This window comes from Drosophila ananassae, chromosome 3R (assembly GCF_017639315.1).
Source record: "Drosophila ananassae strain 14024-0371.13 chromosome 3R, ASM1763931v2, whole genome shotgun sequence".
NCBI classification, from domain to species: Eukaryota; Metazoa; Arthropoda; class Insecta; order Diptera; family Drosophilidae; genus Drosophila; species Drosophila ananassae.
Window position 1 is genome coordinate 12701189 of NC_057930.1, and position 18720 is coordinate 12719908.

The 18720-nt window shown below is 38.5% G+C and overlaps 2 protein-coding genes across 5 annotated transcripts in view; one reads left to right on the top strand and one right to left on the bottom strand.

The window, feature by feature from the left end:
- The window catches only part of LOC6496830 (fibronectin type-III domain-containing protein 3A), a 109852-nt gene that overhangs the window by 86002 nt on the left and 5130 nt on the right, over positions 1 to 18720 (top strand). For 3 of the 4 annotated variants that reach the window (XM_032455198.2, XM_001963281.4, XM_044716364.1), the window contains 2 exons: positions 14024 to 14196; positions 18322 to 18664. In XM_032455198.2, the coding sequence (XP_032311089.1) occupies positions 14024 to 14196; positions 18322 to 18664 (516 nt within the window). Of the gene's footprint in view, positions 1 to 14023; positions 14197 to 18017; positions 18244 to 18321; positions 18665 to 18720 lie in introns of those variants that run through there. The other variant, XM_014905890.3, reaches the window with a different exon arrangement.
- LOC123257413 (C-type lectin 37Db-like) lies at positions 8482 to 9180 on the bottom strand. Its single transcript, XM_044716366.1, has one exon. It carries the CDS (start codon positions 9169 to 9171, stop codon positions 8533 to 8535), a length of 639 nt encoding a protein of 212 aa, XP_044572301.1. The 5' UTR covers positions 9172 to 9180; the 3' UTR covers positions 8482 to 8532.

Sequence of the window (18720 nt, forward strand, 5' to 3'; positions counted from 1 at the left end):
TATAATTTTATTATTTTTTTTCTGTGCGCTCCACCTCTTGGCAGTTTTGGGGCTGGGCCTGCTAATGAAATAATTAAAAAATAGTTTCCGCCGCCCCTGGCAGCCAGTGCAAAACAAAAACCATAAAAGTGTCAACTGCAGTTGACGGAGAAAAAAAAAATCCACCAGAGACTGTGCAGAAAAAAAGTCCAAAATGTTTGTGAATTATTTTGCACTAAAAAAAAAAATATTTCAAAGCCCAGAGAATGTTATATGTGCGTGAGCTAGGCTTGCATGCGAAGTGGAGAAGGCGGCGTGGCAGTCACGGCATGCGAAATGTATCTATTAGATACGCAAGTGTGCGAAGTGACTGCGAAATGCGGTTAACTGCATTGGCAGCCAACGCAGGTTGTTTTTTCTTTCTTTTTTTTACTATTTACTATTTACCGTTAGAGGTAAGCCAAGCCAAGCTAAGACACACCGCTCCAGCCGGAGTTGAAGTTGCAGTCGAAGCTCTAGCTGTATCTCAAGCCATAGTTGTAAATGTATCTGTATCTGTAAAGCCGAAGCTGAAGTATTTGGGTCACTCGTTGCCGCTTGGCTGCCACTTGAAGTCGTCTAATGCCTCCTCCGATGGAATGGCCATGGCTAAGACTAGCTGTCGTTTCTTCAACAGCCACTTATTCTTTTTATTTTTTTTTTTACTTTTATTATTATTAGTAGTAGTAGTGGTAGTAGAGTTATGGGTGATGCTTTGGTTAGCCATTTTTCAAAGAAATATAACAGATACAATTTCTTATTTCACACTTAAGAGTCTTATTTCTTTGAAGTACCATATCCCCTCTTTTTTTGGCAACTGCCTGCCCTCTTTAAAATTTGTTTACATTTATTTTTTGCACTGTATGTGATAAGCAAATTCGCAAAATTCACAAATTCGCTCGGTGTGTGGGTTAATTTGAAAGTTTCAACTGTCACAAATGTTATAAATGTTATAATTGACGGTAGGCACTTACGAGCTGAATCTGAACCTCTAGATGTAGCTGTATCTGTATCTTTGCCTTTGTTATGCGGATATGTATCTCACGGATGCAGTTCAAATTTCGTTATGCTCATGTTTTATTTTTTTTTTTGAGCATTTGGCCTGTTAAGTGCCGTTAAGTGAGGCATTGAGTGACAATGCCTCGAGATTACGCCCACACATCAGCACTCGACTAAATGCAAAACAAAAGAGCTATCTGGTGAGTAATGCACTCTCGCTCTACTTTTCGCATAGAAAAGACTATTTTTTGTTTTGCTAAAAAAAATAAGAACTGTAACTGCGTTCTATAAGTTGAATAGTTTAGTTCCAGAATGAGATCAGCAGCTGAGAGTTTTATAGGAAAAGTTTACCAGTTTCCTTTGTTATTGAGTGCTTTATATAAAAGCCAAAAAAATAAACGCTTTTGAGCCAATTTAATTGGTTATTTTTTTGCACAAAACACCATCTTAAATGTGCAATTTGCATTTTCTACTTTTGATTTCCCATGGAAGAAAAAATCTACCAAAAAAACTAAAACACAAATGACAAATAAAAACATTGGTAGAAGCGTTTAGGGAGATAGATTTATGGGCATTATGGCCAAGACTCCAAAACAAAAACACCCAAGGTCAATTGCGAAAATATTCATCAAGGAGAAGACTCTAATATGGCCAAGTCTTTAACGCTTTTTATGGCCCTCTCCCCGAATTGTGTATCTTTATTAACAAATAATGTTCGTGGGAAACTCCGAAGAAGATCTTTAAGGAAAAAGACGTGACTTTGAATATTTTAGTTATACAATTTGGATTGAGAAATAACAATAACACTAAAGATAGGAGAATGCAATTTGTAAAATTATATCTGTGACCCGTTAAACGTCTAATTATGCAGAGATACAGTATGTGTATCTTGCAGATAAACGTCTGAACTGGCTTGAATCTTATTATAAAAATTTTCTATTGCTATTGAAGAAAAGAAAAATCTGAGGAAATTTCTTTTATTTCTTTTTTTCTCTCTCTCTCTATCTGTAGCTGGCTCTTTCTGATGATGAAAATCTTTGGGGCTGCTGTGCTACTCTGGCAATGGAATTTTCTCGTTTTCCGTTTTGCTAATTTCTGCGCATTTGGCTTCGGCTTTGGCTCTGCCATTTTCACTTTGCCATTCATGACTTGGCTCTGTCTCTGGCTCTGGCCTGGCTTTTGGGCTGCGTGTTTATTGCATCCGTTTTGTGGCATACTTTTCGTGTTGCCTTTGTTTTTTATATATTTTTTTTATTTTTGTAGCTGCAGCTAAGCACGAAGCGGATATTGTCACTTTTGCAATTACAACGCGCATAACTTTGCACAACAACACCAGCAACTGCATCAGCACGCTATATAGAAAATTGCCTTGGCATCGGGAGTTAAAAAAAAAAATAAATATAAAAAAGCGAGGCAAACAATGAATGAAAATAAAGAGAAAGAGCTCCTGGGGGAAAGAAACGATTCACAGATAAGCAGTAAAAGTTTCATTAAAAATAATAAAAGAATAAAGATAAGACTGAGTATACAATTGAATTGGAAATAATTCAGCAAAGCACCACTAAGCAGCTAAAAAAAATGAGATCAAGGAAAAGGCAAATGGAATTAAATCAAATCATAAAGATTATCACAAAAAAGATGATGTTTCTCATCAACCTTTAAAGTCTAATGAAGTCTTTTGAAAGCTAGTGTGTGAGGGGGCACGTGTTAAATAATTCAAATAAACTGGATTGTTAATAGGCCCAAAAAAAGATCTCACCAAAATTGGCAAACATAAATTAGCAGGTCTAGAAAATCTAGGTCATAAACTACGCATCTAGCCCGGAACTTGATTTCAAAATCTGCAAACTAGCCAAAATTATTATCCATTTCAGTTATTTTTTAGCTTTTTTTTCTCCCACCTTATTAACTCAAACCAATTGTTTGTACAATAGTCCAACAACCGAATTTGTTCCAGCCTCAATAATCTGTGATCTTCCCAAGAAATTAAAAAAAATGGGGAAAAAAAACCAAAATCGTCGACAACTTTCACATTTTTTGGCCACAATGAAAACAAAAATATTTCTTCAGAGCGATCAACTTTGGCATATTTTTTACTTTCGAGCCCCCTTGTAAAAAAAAACTGAAGGCGCGTGCAAAAGAAAAAAAACACACAAAAAAAAAAAAAATAATAATAATAAAAAAAGAGTCTTTGTAAAATAATCAACAAAGTTCAACGAACGCAAATGAAAAAAAAGAAACCAAACAAAAAACTCTTACAAAAGAGATGAAAAAAAAATTGTTATAAACATCGGCAAGCATATAATTAACACAACGAAGTGCAGAAGTTAAAAAGAAAAAAAACAAAAATTGGAGAAAAAATTGTTTAACAATTTTTTGCTTGCCAGCCAAAAAACTGCCAAGATGTTTGCCAAAAAATTACCGAAAATTGTTCTTCGAAAGGCGGCAAATAAAATGCTTTGCTGAAATTCCAGAGAAAATGAATAAATTTTTATATTCCCCTAATAAAACTGATAAAAATGAATAATGAATATATACGTATACAGTTCGAAAAACGCATTCAATCAAAGGATCAAAAGACTCAGTCATACAGCGAAGTCGACAAAAAAAAATAATTAAATAACTTTGTTCAGAATATCTGACGACAAAAGTCGCCAAATAAAAAAAACAGCATCAAAGCAAATAATTAAGAAAAAATTCCGGCTATAAATTGTTGACGCTGTTCAGCAAAAAATTTCGGTGTTTGTCAAGACAAAAAAAGTTTAATTAAAACTTGTTTATAGAGTGGAAACTAATGACTTTATACTGAAATGCAATTGGATGGATTTTAAGCGCTGCTAGAATTGTAAATTTCCACGAATTCGTTAACGAAAAGAATTCAGTTCTTTAAACAAAAAAGTCATCTTCAATCTTGAACAAATAAAATAGACTGTCTGTGAAATTTGTTTGAACTGAGAGACAATTCAGATTAATTTTTTATTAAGTTTCGTCTTTGAGTCTCATCTGAAATTCGGCAAATCAGAGGCCATTAACAGGCGTGACGACAATAACAGACAGTCGAGTCAGAAAACAAAAATTAATTCTGCCATAAAACACTCGTAAAATATGTTAAATAAAAGAAATTGAAATCCATAAACATATATACATAAGTATGTGAATATGTGGGGAATATTTAGGTGACGCCATAGGATTTGTCAGGACACGAAACAACAGACAGACAGACTGAGACTCCCCGAGTCTGATGCCTGACATATGTGGATGACAGTTAAAATTCTCTGGAAAGTTGTCAATAAATTTGGCTTAAATCACGTAGGAAAACTACAAGAAAGTTTTCGGTAAACAAACAATATACATTTTCCCTTTTGCCAATAATTAAATTAAATAACAAACAAACAAGTAATTAAAGTGTATTCGAGTGTAGCTAGAAACCACAAATTTCCAGAAATTATTAGCTTGAATTACCCGCGATTTCCTTTCGCTGAAAAAAGAGCTTCAATTAGATGTGTTTAATTTGTATTTTACGCCCGAATATTCTTTGCCCCGAAAGGGTTCACTTGTGACGGGCCCTTCAAAATAAAAAAAAGGATGATTAATTAAGGTTATTTTGATTAATGTGTAAGCCCGACCCCCAAGGTCTTGGCATACAAATCAGCGAAGCGAGCGAATGACGAGCGAGAACCCTTCGAGGGGAAAGAAAACAATGACCATAAGACCACACAATAACCTATCCATTTTAATATATACATAATATATACACTTACCCCTTATATATATATCCTACTGACCCAAATCTCGGGCAACACCTTGGCCCAAAATAAGGAGAAAAAACCGGGACTCAACAGCTGGGCAAATATTTGATCTGTTTGCGGTTCAGTGGCTCTCAAACTGTGACAGGTGCAAATTGTTGAACCTGCGTCTGTCTGTGAGTCCCTTTTAGCACACCTGTACTGGGTCACACACACACACACCTAGATGGAAGTCCTTTTGCTTCCTTCCTCCTTGTTTTGTTTGTGTTTTTTTTTTTGTGATGTTGGTCCTGTCCATGTTTTATTGGTCTACGTCTGAGTTAAGTCTGTTAGAATTTTCTTGTCGTTTCAGGCTTGTGTTTGTTTTTATTTTTTTGTATTTTTTTTTTTTTTCTGCCATGTTTTCATGTCCTTGAAGTATCCTTAATGGCTGCGGCCTTATAAATCTTCTTTTTGGACAAAATGGCGCAGCACGTAAATCGGTATATCTGTAAACGCGTGTATACCGCGACCACCACGGTCTTTTGTCTGCTCGGAGGGATATAAATTATTTTCTGGTCCGGCTATCAGCGAACGTAACTTTGCTCTATGTATCTTTTCACTTTTGTTTTGCCAACTAATTGTGCCGCCTTTCGTCTTTGCCATGCTTTTTTTTTTACCTCAAAAGCCAAGCCTTATTGCTTTGCATGTGCTGAACAATTTATGAGCACTGCGGCTTAGAAGTACAACAAACAAACAAAAAACAAAAAAAAAAAGCGCAGCAGCATCGCTTGTCGCGGCATAAATAAAATTAATTATTCAGGCAAAAAGGCAACGACTTCGACTTTGGCTCTGACTCTGACTTTGGCTACAGAAATGGCAAAAAGCGGCCAACTGGCCAAAATCCACAAAAGACCAAAAGCAAAGCCGTAAAAGTCAAGACCAGCGGAGAATTGAAATTTAAGTGCTGCGCCAGAAGGGCAAAAGTCGCGGCTTCACAGCTACAAAGAAAACAAATATTTTAAAAAATAAAAAAAATATTTATTGCCAAGATTTTTAAGAGAATAATTTGTAATCTGGGTGAAGCCAATTAATCCTTAATCTAAATCCTCAATATTTTTCCCCCTTTGGTTTGAATTCCTGGAAAGGATTCCTAGATTTGCAATTTGTTCTGATGAAATCCTGGTGGGGGAAAAAAAGCTGCGAAAGGAAAGGCTACAAATACAAAACAAAGACTAACCTTTAGCCTGACAGATGACCACGCCCACTGCCAAGTTGCCGCCCACTGACTTGCCGTGAAGTCCGCGGGGAAGAAATTAATTACGCACGCTTTAAATTTGATTTCATTTGTTTTCGTTCCGTTCGTTTCGCTCCAAGTTGTGTTAGGTCCGCTTAAGTGCACTTGAAAAAATATAGAAAACTTTGAATTTATTTATTTAATATTTTCAAGTAAATTTTAAATAGTTAAAATATACTTAACAAAATTTTTAAAAGAATTAATCTCAATTTTAAAAGGAAATGGCTGGATGCCTTATTGTACCCCCTTTATTTCTCTCTCTGTGAAAGCTTACATTTTAATTTTTTTTTATATTTTTTAGTCTCTACTCCTAGAGCACCCCCTTTTTTAACCCCCATGCCCTGGAGCACCCCCCTTTTCTTTGGTCATTCGTCTTCCATTTCGTGTTTTAATGAGCTTCATGCGCCACACGCTGATTTCGCTTTCTTCGCTTTTTCTTCATTGTTTCGCTCTGACTTGTTATTATTATTGTTTCTCCCTCTCACTTGCCCCATGCCCCAAGTACTCAACACCACCCCACCACCCCCACCAATGTCCCAATCCAGATGTATTTAATTTTTTGTTTTTTTCCCACTCACTGGCAAATTGCAAATTGCGGGTTAGCATTTCTTAATGTCAATGCCATTGAAGAGGGCACCAGAAGAATGAAAGAATGAAGAATGACTTCGATGAATGGGGGGATTTGGGGAGATTCTAAGGGGTGGTGGGTGGCGAGGAGCTGCTAAAAAAAACAAAAAGAAAAGGCAATCTTTAGATAGAGACTGATCTGCAGAATAACCTTGAGGGAATCTATAAGATATTTCTTAAAAAAGAAATTCTAAATGAATTCTTAAAATCTTTACTGTAAAATCAAAAAATTATACCTTACCAACACTAAGCAAAGTACCTTCTAAAACCTGAAATTTTATTCCTTTCCAACACTAAAAAATATATTTTCTTAAATATTTAATCCTTAAATCACTTTAGATTCCTTGTATTTCCTTTTTCTCAGTGCCATCTCCTTCAAACGAAACATTTTCATTTCATTTTCCTTATTTTTTCGGTTTAAGTGCGCAAGTTAATTGAATTGGGGCTTATGCCCGGGTGGATGCGAACAGCTACAGTCTCTACTAATTGTTAATTGCCCGGGGGTGGCCGCCAAGCAGAGGAACGCCAGAAAAAAAATAAATATATAAAACAGTCAGAAGCACCGCATGCATTTATGGTAATGCGAATGCTGAGAGCTGCGAACTGTAAGCTGCGAACTGCGAATTGCGAACATCGAAGCCAAAAAACTCAGCGGGCGAAAGAAAAATCTCGCCATGAGGCAAATTGGAGTGCCGGATCAGGGCCGAGAGTGCAACAAATTGAAAGTGTTAATGAATGTGGCTAGGAATGGCAGGACGAGGAAAGGGAATGATAACCGGAATAATTAAACAAGCTTATTAAGTGGTCCAATAAATGTTCTGCAAGTGGCCAGAAAAGCTTAAACTTAAAACAAAGTCTAGTATATCCTGTTCTTCCCAAAAACCAGTTACAACTCAGTCTTTAATCCCCAAGTCTTTAAGCTTATTTGCTCATTAAGCTTAATAAAATCCGACTTTCATTTAGTAAGCCTAATCCAATCAGAAATCCAGAAAATTGTTGCCATAGCATTTTACCTTCCCGCACTGTGTGTGTTCCACCTTTCCAAGGAATCTCACTAATCGGCATAAATCTTGTAACTAAACCGAAAATACGAGCCATTAGCTCCGCCATTCGGCTGATACATTTTGCACCTGATACAGCCGCAGACATTAATTTAAAGCCAGGCCAGAGGAGCCGTAGCTAACACCCACCCATCCTGATACTTGGCTCTTGCCGAGAAGACAGAACCAATAAACCAAATGCTGAATAACAGCCTTCTTCATGTCCCAGACGAAGGTCAGAGGGCGCTTGGGCGGCAATTGGGGTGGCAGACCATGGTTTATTGCTCAGACAACGCGCAGTTTTTCGTTTTAATAACAATATTTACTCATCATAAAGTATAAATGAAGGCATAATGTGTTGACGTGACATATATACTTATATTTTTTATATATATATATATTTTTTGCAGACAATATATATATATATATATATTTGTGCTGCGGTGGTCACAGCTGTAACGCCCTTTCTTCCTGACTGCTGACATAAAAATTTCACGGCTGTTTCAACGCTTTTCCTGTTGCCATTTTCCTTGTTTCCTTTATTATTATTTTTTTTTTTTGGTGTGTATGGCTTTTTGTTAAGCCATTTTGCCATCGTCTACGAGGACTTCACTTAGGTGTCATGCGAAATACCAATATTTGCATGACGGGGGGCCATGGGTGTCAAGGGCAGGGAAGCATGCAAGAGCTGTTGTTTCTACCCGTCAATGTTATTGAAAATTTTAAATAAATAGACAAGCCACTGAGTGGCAGCTATAACACTTAAACAAAAAAGTACCCATAGTATCAATAATTTTATTAAATTTTAACATTTTGTTCCCATATTTTAATCCCGCGATTGACAAATAAAATAAAACTTTTCATCACAAGGCACATCAATCATGGTAATGTTGTACAATTTAACACAAGGTGCGTTATATGCATGATTAGGTCTTCCAGGAGCCCATTTAAAAAAAGCTGGCTCAAATCCGGTCGTCAGAGAGCGATACTCGAAGGTGTTTCGATTGGCCAACTCGTTAATGTCCGTCCAGTAGTCATCGACCAGGCTAAGGTGTTCGGACAAGGCCTTCATCTCATTGAGACTTTGCAGGCTCACCAGATCACCGCCCATTTGCCGACAGAGGTTGGCCGCTTCGAAGAAATGGATCTTCTGTCGTTCCTCAATATAGTATGACTTTTCACCGATCTTCACAAAGTTGGGCAACTGGATCTTAAATGTAGGCACTGGCCTGAACTTAGTAGATGCCTCGTTCCGGGGCAAGCTGGCCAGTTGGTGCTCCAGTTGCTCAATTTTCGCTTGCATCTGTATCAGTCGGGTGTCCTGGTGGCCAGTTATAAAGTCCATCATCGGTTTAATGGTATTATAGCAGTATCCTGCACACTGCACACTTTTAGGATCCTCCTCCGATCGTGCCACATCACTGGCTACTATGGCGATTAAAATAAACGATGCTAACTTGAACATCTTGAATTTTTAATAAAAACTAAATGCGACTTACCAGTGAGCTCATCTTATATTTATTCAAGCCGATAAGTATAGAAAATCGCTGATAATATTGTTTTTCTTTTTGATTTGTTTGATTTCTTTGAACCTCGGACACCTTTCCTTATCAAAAGGTGCATCCCCGAGCCAATGATGCGATGTCATAAAAGGGGCTTTCCCTGAAAAAATGTCATATAAAAGCTAAATATTTATATATTTATTGCACTTCACACTTTCTGTTTACTTTTTAAATTCCAAATTAAATAAAAAAGTTATTAAACAAACAATGTTTATCAGGTATTATCAGGAGTATTTATTTTATTGCCTCAAGGCCTATTTTTTTTTGAGTTTTTAAACCTCAAAAAATATTGTTCTCCCTAAGAATTATCTTTTTTCTCTCACTGTATGAGCAAGAAAAATGCGATACGCGTGCAGACTGGCAAATAGCGTTAGGTGGCGCCATTCCAGCCACTTTTCTTGGCTTTTCTCTCCTCCTTCTGGGAAAAAACATCCTCCCCCACAAAGTGTGTGTATTTTTTCAGCCACCCCTGTAACAGCCATCAATCAATGGGTCTTAGAGCGTTTTGTTCCCTTCGATTAGCGGCCAAGCGCTTCACGGGGCGTATGCGCAATTAATGCGATTCGGTTTCTGCTTTAAAAAAAAAAACAAAAAATCGACGGAGACTTTAAGAAATTCTGGGCCTTAGCTTTCCATAAATGAATTCGTGAATGTTCTGCTCTAATTGCACTTTCGCGAAAGTTTTTTTTTTTTCTTCTTTAGTTACTGAGCTTATTTTATTTTTCTTGCGTTTGGTTTCATCATAATTACCAAGATAATTGCGCACGCATCGTTAATTGGAGATGAATTAATGGAAAGGAAGGGGCAGAGACAGGTAATTAAAGAAAAGGTGTTGATAATGAGCCAACTAACCGCAAATTGGTCTAGATTCGGTTACCAATTACGGGAAATGGGCCATCATCACAGGCATCAGAGACAGAGAGTCCCATAGATTGGCTTTCTCAAATCAATATTTATTTATCAATTCATTGCTTCCTCTTGATCCATTTGCATATATCCTCTGTCAATGTCCTGTCGAACGAAGTGTAAAGTATGATAAATCAATCCCACCCACACACCAAACAAAACAAAAAAACGAAAGAATCGAAAGTTTATTCAACTCCCCGGGCATTCATCATGAATGAATATAAATAAGAGTACGTGGTGGCGAATAAATACAATATTTCGTTGGCCATATGTATACTCCTGTATGATAAATTCCTTTAACAATAATTCATTAAAACAAATCAAACAGTTTTTTATTTAACTTTTGCCATCAGAAACTAAGGCAATTCCTGAGTGAATTGTTTGCCACTCAAAGTTTTGGTTCCAGCTGTTGGCCCGAATTGTTATTACTATTAATTTTATAGGCATTTCGTGTGCGTGTTTTGCGTGTTTGAGAGACTATAGACAGAGTCGTGACCTCTGACCCCTAACCAGAGGAAGCCAAGTGGCTCAACAATGCGTAACAACAGGAAAGCCATAACCATTTGCAATTAGTCCAAGTCGCTGTTGAGAAGCAAGTTTATTTAGACACTGTCTGAGGCCAAAGGGGTGATTAAAGGTGTTTTTGTTATTTTTTGGTTAGCCAAGGACAAGGTCAAGGCATCAGGGCAGAAAATTGCAAAACAAACTGATGAGTTTGCTAAAAACGATAATAGTAAAATTGCTTTAATAAAAAAAACAGAAGAAAAGGAAGTTTTCTTTCCTTGCTTCAATAGTCCTTAATCACTTCAAGTGTACAAAGAGTTCTTGAGCTGAAAACACCTTTTGTCCTGCCAGTCCTTTCTTCCTTTTCGGTTAACTTACACTTTCTCTAGCGAAAGCACCGGCCCCTTGGCTCTAAAACCCACCACTTACCCACCACCTCCAGCCCCAATCGCTCCTTAAGCAGTTTAGCATTAATTAAGTTTGAGTTTGAGTTAAGTTTCAGACATTCCCCCAGCGAAAATTGGAGAGAGAGAGCGAGAGGGATGGGGTTTTAGCCAGCAAAGTACTTCATTTAACTGTCTGTCTGCTGGCCAAGTGATAAGCTACTAAGCACTCGCCCCCGAGAAACTCCTCACTGGCCGCCGAAACAGACCCTCCTGGTTGCAACCAAAGTCCCGCCTAACTAATTGCTGCCTTTTAACACTTGCGTCTAGGGGAAATCCAAATAGCTCGGTCTTCCTCCGTCATGGGCGGTGTGCATTTCCTGGCCAGACAAGTGGAAAACCCACCCTCTGCCTCAAATGATTAACTGCATCAGGTAATGTAACAAACGGCGAAGAGAAAAAAAAAATGGGGGAGATATTCTTCTATGGGGTTCCGTTTATCGGACATCATCGGTTTTCCGCTTTTGTCGCTTTATGCGTCATCGCACTAAACCAACATTTTTACACCTAAGAGCAGAATCAAGAACCGTACCGTACAGAACCGATCCGGAGGGACTAGCTATCTAGCCGGAGCCCCTAGCCCGGATGAGTCTATGCCGGCGAATAGCATTTAACGCTTGATTTGACGCACCGCTGCATTTTCGGCCTGAATGAGTGCGAGACATGGCTAAGAGTATTAGTAGCCGCATTACCGTTAAGTTTACAGTTTAACTGTTAAAGCGAAAGCGGTGGATCCTCATACCCCTCGGCCTGACACCCACCAACCCGCAATCCATTAGCCGACATTACGCATACGCCGCGTGGTGTCCATAAAAAATGCAACTCTGCATTGTTTAGCCAGCGAAACAGAACAAGTGGAGAAAAAAAAAAGTGGCAAGAAAAAAAAAATAATAGAAATGTGAAAAGGGGATGGGGGCCAATGGTAAAGTGGGCGTGGCCACGTTTCTTTTACGTGCCTGGGAATGCAAAGTGTGGCAGCTGCAACCTCCGCTGCAGCTGGGAATCGCATTTAAAACCCATCCATATTGATGTGCCAACATGGAATGCATTTTATGATGAACATGGATTTCAGCCTTAATATTTTTTTTATTCTTTTGGCAAAGTTTTAAAATATTTATGGGTTAAAGGATTTTTTTTTTGTTCATTTAGAACGAGCTGTGGAAAGCGTGGGAATTCGTAACATTGTGAAATATTTCGAATAAATATTTTATTTTTAGCGAACACTTCTCCCATATATTTAATTAATTTTAAAGTTAAAGTATTCTGACAGTAGTTTATTTTAGTTTAAGCTTTACTGTACTAACTATTGATAAGAATTTAATATATTCTCTATCAATAAACCAAAATATTTTGGCATTTAATGGCCTTATCATTTATCAAAGCAAATTATGCGCTAATCTTGTCCAGACATCGCCCGTTAACAAATGTTTGCTCATTCTTGGCCACATTCTTGGCCATTTTGGTTCATTTCTGTTTGGCTTTTGGCCGTCGCAATGCAGGCAAAAAAAAAAATCAAATCGGAAATGGCCAAAAAAATAAAAAGAAGCGGAATAGAATTGAAGAGCAATACAAATCCGCAAATCAAAATATATCTGAAATGTTTGAGGGGAGGTGGCAACTTTTTCGGGGCGGTTTGCTGTCTTTTATTCTGTGACAATGACATGCGACAACGTTGCAGTTGAAAGGGATGCCCTGGCCCCTCTCCTTGTCCCAGATGAAAATGGATATGGTGGCGGATCCTTCTATCCCTTATCTCTCTCCCAACCATTTTATATTTATTTCACTTGGTCTAATGACAGTAACCGTAGTGGAGTAACCAGAACCAGAATCCGTACCAGAAACATATCCCAGACAATGCTAAAGTCCCGATTCTGATTCCGATTCCGAATCTCTGCCAAGAACCCCAAAAACTTTACCCCACCCAGTACCCAGTTCCCAGTACCCAGTACTCCCTCCGCCCTTTTCACAATATTTTTTTCTCCATTTTTCTCGCTCCACCAGAATTGAGGCTGCCAAGAAATGTTTGCTCTAGAGATTTCTATGTTTCCAACACATTTATTAAAGCGAAATATTGGGGCAATGTCTGAGTGCAGTGCCTATGACAGGACCATCAACGGCGAGGGGGGGTAGTAGTGGCGATTTGGGTGGGATATTAATCATCGGGCAGACTTAAATTGCAAATGAAATCGGAATTGGGCAACGGTGCGTATGCGTATTGTAGTTGAGTAGTTCGAGGCGACAAGGGAGCCAGAAATTGGCAGACTCTGTCAAGCATTTTGTTGGCTGCAGCAAACACAAACATACATATTCAAATGTATACACTAAAAGAAATTCAAAATATATATTATAAAAAAATATTTAAAAAAAAGTTTCAAAGAAACATAATTAGTTTTCAATAAAACATTTTTATATTAGAAAATATGGAAGATTCTTAAGGCAGATCTTATCTTCCTTTAAATTATAACAAACTATTTCTCTCAGTGTCCTTATATTTACACACACACACACTTACGAAAAGACAGAGAGACAGCCAAAGAGAGAGATATCCATTAAACAAACACAGAGAAATCGCCGCTGACATAAAGCAGCAATGGCTGTCCTGGCAATGTCCTGGCGTTGTCTACCGCCTCTCCTTCACCCCACTACCCCGCTCCAGTCCTTTGTCCTTTACCCTTCCTCCTGTTGGTCTCGCTGTCGCCTCGCTGGCGCCATCTGTCGCCTCTTTAGCTTTTCTGCCTTCAAGCCCTCAAGCCCGCCACACACACACATACACACATGATATCCTTAATGTTTCATACTCCACACACCATGTTCGCACACATCATCAGCATATTGCCATTTTTGTCAAGAATTTTATATAATTTTTGCTCATAATTTTTTTCTTTTGATTATTTACACGCAGGTCCCGCCACCGTTCAGATGGTATCCCAGAACCGGCCACCACCCCCGATGCCGGTGCCCGTCCAGGTACCGCCATATGTCAACGAGAACGGGACGCTCACCCACGTAATGCTCTCGCCGCAGCAGTACCAGCAGCTCCATCCGGGCCAAGGACACATCCATCCAGGCCCATTCGTAAGTATTACTCCTAAAGTCTTAAAATTAAAAGACAAAAGCAATAATTGCCTTTTGAAAAAGGGTGTAGTTTGTTTATCCTTATCGGAGTGGAATGACAATATCTAATTTCCATACCATTAGTGGCGACTTCCTCCGGCGGTTAGTTTGCATTTTGCATTTTACATTCGGCTGCTTATCAATTAATTGACAGCTAATTGAGCGAACAACCAGCAATCAGCGGACTCCGTTCTCCAGCTGGCAACAATAATTCCCCAATGCTAATTCGATTTTCAACTGAAATTTCCATTGGGGGCGGCTGTAAAAATAATTTATTATACAGACTCCAACAGAGAGACTTATAGTCGTTGTCGTCGTATCGTGGAACAAACAAACCGGATCAGATCCGGGTAAAACGATTCCCGGAAAAACTGAAAACTATTCTCAATTGCCAACTGTGTTGGGATGGCGACTTTATGAGTCTGGGGGTCTGAACCGGGCTGAAACAATGACTCTCTAAATTGGTTAAACTTTTGCGCTAAACACCAATTAAATAAATTTTAAACAAAAGCAACAAATAAAAAATAAATAAACTCGTTAAAACAGTTGGCCAGCTGTCGCCGGTTGCATTTATTATTTATATTTGTTTATTGTCGGGGCTTAAGTTTAGTTTATAAAATGGAGAATTGTTTGCTTTGGTGTGTTTGAGTTTCAGAGGAGGGGGAAAGTGTGAAAATTGCATAACTAATTAGTTCATTTGCTTTGTTTCCGATTGTGCTCTCAAGTCAAAGTCCCATTTTGCCAACCCATGATGACTCACAGGCTCTCACCCCCCAGCAAATATTTGAATAGGCAGTGGCAGTGCAAACGGAAAACTGCAAACTGAAAGCTAACAAATGCATTCTCTCGGCCAGATCATTTGCCGGTTGTTTGGGCATCCGAATCCGATTCATTGCACTTCACGAACTGTCATCTAGGCGCGAGCTTTGACAATCAGTCAGTCAATCGTCTGGTATTTGCTTTGAATGCTAATTAGTCGGTAAAAAGTAGAGATGCCTGAATGCCGCAGATGGCAAAAAATTACAATTGTAAATATGTACTTACATCTAGGTATTTGGTTTTTAAGGTTTAGATACAATATTCTGGCTGGAATCTTATAGATAGGGTTTTCTTAGCAATCTCAAGTAACTAAAAAGAAGGCCTTAAACTGTCTCTGAAAACTATATTTCTTAACTTATAATTCTACAAACTGCATCATTTTATAGATTTCCCCTTAAGTGTGATTTAATTTAATTCAACTTAAGCAAATTACCGTCATTATGATTTATTTTCTCATTTTTAGCTCTATTAACATGCGGAACTAGTTCGCTCCCATGGCGTCCAAAGCAATGGCCAAGTTCATGCATTCCATTTAAATTGCCTCGCTAATTTGCAAAATGGCAAAAAGAGCTAAACAAAAAAAAATAATAATAATAAAATAAAAAAAAACAAGAAATGGCTTGTTAGACAAAGCAGATGAGCGTTACCCATTCACATCACGTTTCAAAAGGCAACTCTCCTCCGGCCCCCAACTGTTGCTCTGGTCGCCACTTATGTCTAATAATTTAATAATAACAATTTCATTGTACAGCATAAACATTCCCATCATTTCTTTTATGTGCAGAAATTGTTAAAAAAAAAAAATTCGAGGCATAATTGAAATATTTTCACTTCCCGGACGATGAAAACTGCCGACCAAAAGGGAACTGAGCCTTGTTGGTTAGAGCCAAGTTCGTGACTTGGCCTGGCCCAGACTGAAATTGAAATTACCATTCCGGTTCTGGCCCAGCGCCTAGCGCAATTTAAATTCTATTACCCCCTCAACCGATATATACTGCCTGTTTTTTAATATTTATTGTATTATTAACAATCGCTCATTTTAAATCAGAATTAATTGCAGTGTGAATTATATAATTTCCATTGATTACCGTTCATTGGGCTATAATTGTTTGACACTTCAGAGCTGATTTATTTGTTTGTATTTGGCAGGCATCGAATAATTTTAATGTTTATTTTGTTATTTATGTGTTGCTTGGCAGGAACATCCGACTGACAGTTCAAAAGAATAATATTATTTTAATTTAATAGGTTTTAAGTATAGTTAAACTTCAACTTCAGGACTTCCAAATAAAAATATTCCCATAGAAAATCGCCCTTAAGTCACTCAAGCAGTCTAAATACTTGATTTGCATAACAATTTGTTGAGCTAACGTGGCTAATACCTGGCTGCGTTTTATCTGTTTAGTGCAATCCATTATCCATTATACTTTGTAGTTGTCGTGCCCGCTTCTGGCAACATTGTAGCTCATGACTTTTAATTGAACTCCACTTGAACCAAAGCCGAGAGCCGAACTTTTTTTTACATAACTGTCTCCTGTTACCTTCTCGCTCACTTGGCCTGGCCTGGCCCATGTAACGATCGCCCATTTGGCCAATCCTAATGGCATTTTCACAGGGGAAAACTTGATTAATGCGGCGGCAACAACTTCATCCGTTTTGGATTCCAGCTTCGGACACATGTGGCTTCGTCACGGTTAGTTGCTGAAACGAAAGTGCCGACGGTGTCGGTGGCGGTGGCGGTGGCAGTAATGTCTGCTCCACTGAATACAGATCTCCGGCAAGTTGAAATACCATACCTGAGGCTGAATTTTCCTTGACTTAATTAACAATTTGCTGCCACAACATAGCAGCAGAAATACACTAAGGGGGAGAGAGATAGTTCAGGAGCGTTGGGAGTCGTTTTAGAAAGGGGGTAGTTTCACCTCTTAAGGAAATATTCCTTGATTCTTGCTCATGCCTTTGATTGTTTAACTTTCTTTTAGATTTTAGTAATAAGCTCAATCTTAGTATAAAGACTCTAGATTGATTTTATATCCATTTTTGAACAGTTTGAAACCCCCTTTTTCGAACGCCTCTGCGGAAAATCTGCAAGATTCGCACACACAGTGCCTTACAAATGGCAGTTTCCGCTTGTGTGTTTATGTTGAAATGTTTATAATTTGATTGTATGCTAATTTGCATAGTTGTAGCTGTAATATTGTTGTTGTTGGAATCTCCATTATGCAACTAAGTTATGCACTCGAATAACGGTAATCTGTCACACCACTGAAACCGAAAATGAAACTGAAACTCCCTCGCAGAACAAGTTTTTAATCTTCCTTTTGTTTTTTACTTTTTTTTTAGCCATGTATTAATCCGGCTTCTTTTGTTCTTTTTTTTATTGTTGTTGTTTCAGGCAGAAACTCATTAACTTTGACCCATATTTTTTTTATGTTTATGACCAACTCTTAAAAAAAAACATACGAAAAACGAACCGAGAAGAATCGAGCACTTTAAGAGTGAGAGACAAAGACAATTAACACTATTGAAGCTTACAAATTGCACAATCCATATATGGCCAACATGAAGAACATGAAATTAGTGTAATTTAAGCGAAAAGCGTTTGTCACAGTTTTGGGGCAAATTATCAATCACGGGCCACAGATAGGCGGCCATTTTGTCCAATTTTTTGGTTAATAGGTGCAGGCGTGGCTAATTGCAGTTGCCCATATGCATAGCAAAAGCAATTTATTTTAAAGTGTGCTTGGGAAAATCGATTTCACATTTTTTTTAACAGGCGTCAATAACCACTAGAAATAATTATAATGTTACTAGCAGTAAACTCTAACGAAAATACTTAAAATATTTTCAAATTAAGGCGCCACTTTTGCTAAAGATGGTACTTTCCTGATAAATTTCCCCGAATCTAGTGTTGCACAACGTTTTCTGTTAACAGAGTGTTAACAGCACTGTTAACTTAAAAAAAATACAATAGCATGTTACTGGGGGTGGAAGATGCGTAAAATGAATGGGACGTGGAACCTTCTGGGAATTGTTATCAGTAGTTTGATTTTCTGCCAGTGTGTTGTTTCCTAGAATATATTTATAGCCAGCGTGTCTTGAGGCGACGTGGTACTTTCTGTCCATTTCTCTTCCATCTATGACAAAATGGAACAGCCCAAGAAAAGCGAGCGGACTGTGCTGATAAAAGTATTGGTTTTTCCTTATAGATTTTAGTTTTTATCGGTTTTCTATTTACTAAACAAGAATACCCTTGAATATTTGCAGATAAGCGCCAATGGCACATCGCATTTCTATACGCCAGTGGCGGGTTATCCGGGCCCGGGACCCGCAGGCAATGGACCACCGCACTTCCATCTGCCGCCGGTGCCACCGCCGCAGCAACCACCCCAGGGAGCAGCACCCCAGCCCCCGCCGCCGGGCAGCACTGGGGCAACCGTAACTGTGGCAGCTGTTCCACCGCCCCCCACACCGGTTACGGTCCACCCACATCCGCATCCACAACACACACATTCCCCGCACTCGCCCTCGCCTCCCAATTACAGGGACGAGCGCAGCCAACGGCAGCACACCAAACTTCTAAGGAAACTGGAAAAACAACGGGAGTCGAGTAAGGATTTTTCGAAATTTCTGCCACTAATCCACTCCTTTAAAGAGCTACCAACT